Source organism: Vigna unguiculata, chromosome 6 (genome assembly GCF_004118075.2).
Source record: "Vigna unguiculata cultivar IT97K-499-35 chromosome 6, ASM411807v1, whole genome shotgun sequence".
NCBI lineage: Eukaryota > Viridiplantae > Streptophyta > Magnoliopsida > Fabales > Fabaceae > Vigna > Vigna unguiculata.
In genome coordinates this window covers 29,603,071-29,609,070 of record NC_040284.1, presented here as the reverse complement: position 1 = coordinate 29,609,070, position 6,000 = coordinate 29,603,071, and the positions used below count along the sequence as shown (strand labels likewise).

General features: G+C 29.4%; 1 protein-coding gene and 1 non-coding gene across 2 annotated transcripts; one reads left to right on the top strand and one right to left on the bottom strand.

Moving 5' to 3' along the window:
- Positions 1-1,476: 1,476 nt before the first annotated feature.
- On the bottom strand, positions 1,477-1,549 carry TRNAR-CCU. Its single transcript has one exon. It is a non-coding gene; the product is annotated as a tRNA-Arg (tRNA).
- A 1,306-nt stretch (positions 1,550-2,855) lies between these two features.
- LOC114189067 (monothiol glutaredoxin-S10-like) lies at positions 2,856-3,482 on the top strand. The gene has a single exon (XM_028077773.1). The coding sequence runs from the start codon at positions 2,931-2,933 to the stop codon at positions 3,237-3,239; it is 309 nt and encodes a 102-aa protein (XP_027933574.1). The 5' UTR covers positions 2,856-2,930; the 3' UTR covers positions 3,240-3,482.
- Positions 3,483-6,000: the final 2,518 nt, after the last annotated feature.

Below are 6,000 nucleotides of genomic sequence, written 5' to 3'. Positions count from 1 at the left end.
AATTATTTGTTATTTTATAACTCACTATTAATCATACTGTAATTTTTTCCACTTTAATTGTATAAATAACTTTTATTTACTACAATATAAAAATTTAATGTAATTGCTATGAATATTTTTTTGTCACTATCCAACATATATTGAAGTTCAAAAGATACAAAATCTATGTCAAAATTTTATTATTATGTTTATTATTTGTTCTTTGTGTCATTTTGATCAAGTGATGTATTATAACTTTTATTAGTGTATAAAAAAGAGATTCATTATAATTTAAAAAATTGAAGTAAACAAACATTTAAAATATATTTTAATTTGAATATTTGTTTTCCTTTTATTATTATGTTTATTATTTATTCTTTGTGTCATTTTGATCAAGTGATATATTATAACTTTTATTAGTGTATAAAAAAGATATTCATTAGAATTTAAAAAATTGAAGTAAACAAACATTTAAAATATATTTTAATTTAAATATTTGTTTTCCTTTTATATTTTTTTGAAATATTTTTTAATTTTATCAACTAAGTTCATCAATGTTGTAGTTTGCAAATTTAACAAATGTTTTGGTTCGCATGAAATTTTATTTGGTATTCTAATATAAAATATAAACAATTATAATTTATTTTAAGGTATTTGGCATCGAAGAAAATCCTCCTAATATTGAATATTTCATAATATTATGTTTTCTTTACCGTAATTTTTTTTCTTTTATAAAAATTAATATTGAAGTAGTTAGAACACGGGTACGGGTATGGGTACGAGATTATACCCGTTACCCGGTGGGGATGGGGATGGGAAAAAAGTTTGATACCCGTTGGGTTTGGGTATGGGGATGGGGATGAATTTTTTATGCGGGGATGGGTATGGGATAGCGAAACTCGTCCCCGCCCCGTCCCGTTGCCATCCCTAGAATAGAGTCGGTGAATAATGTTGTTAGCTTTATATAGAATCTAGAAAGAATTGAAAAAGAGAAATAAAATGGCGGATCAGGCATCACAAATTAGGGTAAGGTGTCTAAATTGGGTGAAATACACTAATTCCCACTTTTTTAACCATCACTGCTTAAATATCTTATTCTTCTTCCCAATATCCCCTTTAATATATATTTATAGAAAAACGATTCTATATATATCATGAATCATGAGGGGCTTTTCGCATTTATTATTACTATTATTTATTCCATACCCATAACCATTAATATTTGTCTTCTTCTCAGCCATGACTCTTTCAAATATATATATTATTTTTATTTTGCAATTTCATTAATATGTACCATCATACATAAATATTTTGTAAATCATATCAAAGACTAGTGTTTGTCTACTAATTGCCGTCATAGATAGTTAAGCATTTAACACGTGCACTCAGCGGTTCATTCCACGTGAACCTGCTTGAGTCTCAACACAGCCCGTGACTCTCAACATTTCCAGATACAAAAATTGAATGTTAAAAGCTCATAAAAAGGTGGCAAAAGCACGCGCCAGGTAGGGGTCGAACCTACGACTTTCTGCTTAGGAAACAGACGCTCTATCCACTGAGCTACAGGCGCTTACAATGTTATACTTTTCTACTTCGGTATTTTTATCTCCATGTCTGCCACTCAACACTTTAAAAAGGTTTGTATTTATTGAGTTATAACTATATTGATTTAAGATATAAAAATTAAATAATTTAATTTTCATATTATTTCCGAAATTTCTTTTACTAATACGGAATGAGAAAATTTAAATTCCTTTGCCAATTTGTAATTTGGTTCATTGAAAATTGTCCACAATTTTGTTGTTTTGTTAGTAAAAACAATAACGAAATACTTAAAATTTAACTTAGTGAATTATCACGAATTAAACGCGACCATTAAGATATGTAATAAAACGTATACCATTAAAACAATAATTAATGTAAAAAATATTAATAATGTTTCACTAATACAAGTCACATCCCCAAGTACATATCAATTCACAGCCTGAAAATTGAAAACAAGTGTATTCCCACTTTCAATTTTTTTTTTTTTACGTAAAACAACTAGAAATTATGAAGCAGTAATTCTACAACAAAAAGGTTCTTATTTTAAGATCCACCTTTTCCAAAATCCTTCCTTTCTACAACTTCAACTTTTACCTTCATACGTCTCTAATACTTACGACATACATATTAACATTAATATATATATATATATATATATATATATATATATATATATATATATATATATATATATATATATATATATAAAGGAATGGAATTATATCCGTATCTGCCATGTGTCAACCTCCATGCTCATCCCACGTGGTACGTATTACCCTACTATCCAACTATTAAAGAGATTCTTAACGTATTCCAAAGTATTATATATTGCTTAACTTTAAAGATATAACAAAATGATGTCACCTTAGATCTTTTATGTTAAATTAAATTGAAAACAATATTATAGAGCTAACAAGACTGAACCATCACATGCCACAAAAAAGAAAAAATAGTTCAAATCCGATTCAAGCTAGTAAATTTATTACTTTTTAATACGTCATATTTTTACTGATAAGTTTACTTTAATAATTTAAAAAATGAACTCTTACTCGTAGAAGTGTTGGTGTAAGAAATATAGAGAGTGTGAGAGTATTTTAGAATTTGCTCCCAATTAAAGTTGACATTCTTAACGCACCATGAAACCCACGTAATAATGAAGAGTGTTAATTGTCTTAGGTGGTCCCATTTCCGACAGTGTTTGGCTTATCTTGATGGCATAGTAGATTCTCTGTGACACAAGTAGCAACTAAGACACCACACAAGTCCCTCTCAAATCAAAGAGAAGAAGCTTCAACATTTTTATATATCTCCTTCTTTAGAATCTCCACCCTTTCATCCCTATATATGTCCCTCACTCACTCACTCCTCACATCTACAAAACCAAACCCTAATCCAAACATTCAAAAATGGAGCGCGTAACGAAGTTGGCATCGCAAAAGGCAGTGGTGATCTTCAGCAAGAGCTCGTGCGGGATGAGCCATGCAATAAAGAGGCTTTTTTACGAGCAGGGTGTGGGGCCAGCGATCTACGAACTCGATGAAGACACGAGAGGGAAGGAAATGGAATGGGCTCTCATGAGACTCGGGTGCAACCCTTCTGTTCCTGCGGTCTTCGTTGGTGGCACCTTCGTGGGTTCAGCCAACACTGTCATGACCCTTCACCTCAATGGCTCGCTCAAGAAAATGCTCAGAGATGCTGGTGCTCTATGGCTCTAGAACATTAACCTCGTACAAACACAACCTCACCTCACATTCTACCTCAATGCCCACACCTTGTCGCAAACGCTGCTTTAGTTGTATTATAATCTCACAACCTACCCTTTTTTCTTCTTCTTCTTGCTCCTGCGGCCTTTTCGATCTTCACTCTACTCAATAATATCTAGAGACTCTACTTCAATATAATCTTGAGTTTGGATGCATTGTTTCGCTTATATATATATATATATAGACTGATAAATTATTGTACACGTATATTATGAATGCTAATAAGTTTATTAATTATAACAAATTTATAAGTCGGGTATATTTTTTACTCTACGTATCCATTGATTCATATTTATAATTAATATGTTTGAAACGACTATTTAAAATTTCTAAAAGAAGGTGGCAAACAATTTTTTTTTTGGAAAGATTACTTATATTGAAATGAAAGTGCATCTAATGTGTGATTGGTTGCTTCTTACGTGTGATAGTTCTGAATTAAGTGCAATGTTAAAAAAAATTAATTTTTTTTTGGAGTGGAATAGAAAATAAAAGAGGTTTTAACTCCAATGATTAATAATGAGGATTCTGAGTTACGTAGGGTGATGATGAGCATCCATGCATAAGAAAAATTGAAAATTTAGCGAAATTGAATGGGGGTGTACGTGGCAAGCATGGATTTATGTATGTGTGTTGGGGTCTTTATCATCTGTAAAGAAGGATATGTTCGTAAATTGATTGATATGTGCATATAGAAGTGGATAAATTTCCCATCCAATACAAATATTCTTATTCTAGTGTTGTTCCATCAACGTCTACACGTAATTTCTTGTCTGGCCCTTCCATATGCTTCTTGCTATGTACAATACTACGATGGAACGTTATTTTTATTTTCATTTTTAATTACCATATTTTATTTGGTCCTTTGTTTTAGTAACAAAAGACGGGAAATAAAAGCTTTAATTCATATAAAAAAAATCAAAGAGCAAAAAGAATAAGAAAAAGGATTAATGGAGACATTTTTGTATCATCCTCTAATGTGGAGTCATCATCTAGATTTTTCTTCTCTTTACTTTGTAGGACTTAGGGTGAAATATGCCCACCATCAAGTCCTATATTTCTTTTATATATTGTCATCTTTTACTTTTATAAGTGTAGGAAAATCATATTCAAATAAGATTTTAAAAGATTTTTTCATGCATTGTAATTTGCAGTGCAATTGGCTTATAAATGGAAAAACAAAACCCTTATTATGAATTTGCTTGAGATAATAAAATCCAAATGCACTAAAGAGAACTCTGGGTGCTTTTTATTTCCTTATTTTATTTATTTAAAGATGCTAAAGAAGGAGAATAAACAAGGTTAGTGTTGTTATTTTTCTTAGAAAAAGTAGATAAGCTAATATTCAATATATCTATTTTTGTGTGTGTCCATAATAAGCATAATATCTGTATTTGGAATAATAGAATGAGACATATTCTACTTATCTAATAACTAAAAGTTATACCATCTTCTTGCGTCCACTATATATAGGTCTTCATACATTCATTATTAGATTCAACATTTATCATTATATTAAAATTATAACTAAAATTTAAAATATTGCTATCCAAATGACACTATATAATTGTGACTTAGCTCATAAAAGAGTTAATGTTTTTTTTTTCTCAGTTAGCCTTTCTCTTAATTATTGTTTTACGGAAAAATTGAAAATAAAATTTGTATCCTCAATTTTAACTGTAATTGTTGAAATGAGTGTTTATTGTTAGATTAAAGACTATAAGGAAACCTTTCACCCAACACTCATCTTGAAATAAATAAATTAAAATGATCTTTTGAATATATATACTACTTTTTGTTTTTTCCTCAAAATGAATTGCTTGCAACTGATAATTTGTTTGTACGAAATCTACTGTGTTAAAGAACAGAAAATCTGGTATTCAATATTGAATAGCATTAGAATTTAAACATTTTTTCAAAGTTTTCCTTTTCTGTTTTAAGAGAGTGTGAATGTTTTCGAGAATTATAATTCATATTAAATTTTAATTTTAATATGTATATATGATTGATTTGGTACTTGAATTTGGATTCTACAAATTTAGTATTTAACTCTGAATCTTTATTCATGGTAATCGAGATTAAATTATAGTGATCCGGCATATTTTAAACTTGGAAGGTAGTGACTCATGAAATTATAGTGATTCATGAAATTTTAAGCTTTAAACATTAAGATAAGTATATAAGGGATTCAACTAAACGAGTTCAGAATGTATATAAATTAAATTTAATGTGTATAATTTAAAAAAGAATTAAGAAAATTAATATTATTTATTTATTATAACTTGAATACCTAATATTTTTGTCTGTTTCTTTCAATTTCTTTTTCAATATTTGTCTCTAAATCGAACCTCTATTAAAAAGTTAAATTGTTAATAGTAACACTGTATTTAATTATATATGAAATATCATTGTAAAATACTGATTATAGTGACTCTTGAAGACGATCAGAAAATTTTGCTTTGAACTATAGGTTTGTTTAACTCATTTTGTGTTATTTTTATATAGCTGAAAATAAAGTTATTCTTTTTCTGCAATTGGTCTTAGCTGGATCAAGCAGCCCTGAAATCTGTCATCAGAGGGGGCTTCTCCCTGCACCTCCAATCAATTCTTCTGTACCCCCAAAATCTAATTTATTTCCATGTTTGCCCATGGTAAAAAAACAGTTACTATCTCTTTCAGCGCATCTCCTTTGCACCCCCCGAAGTCATACACCCTG

Coding starts and splice junctions, on each gene's coding strand:
- LOC114189067 (XM_028077773.1), top strand. CDS start 2,931: ATGGAGCGCGTAACGAAGTTGGCATCGCAAAAGGCAGTGGTGATCTTC.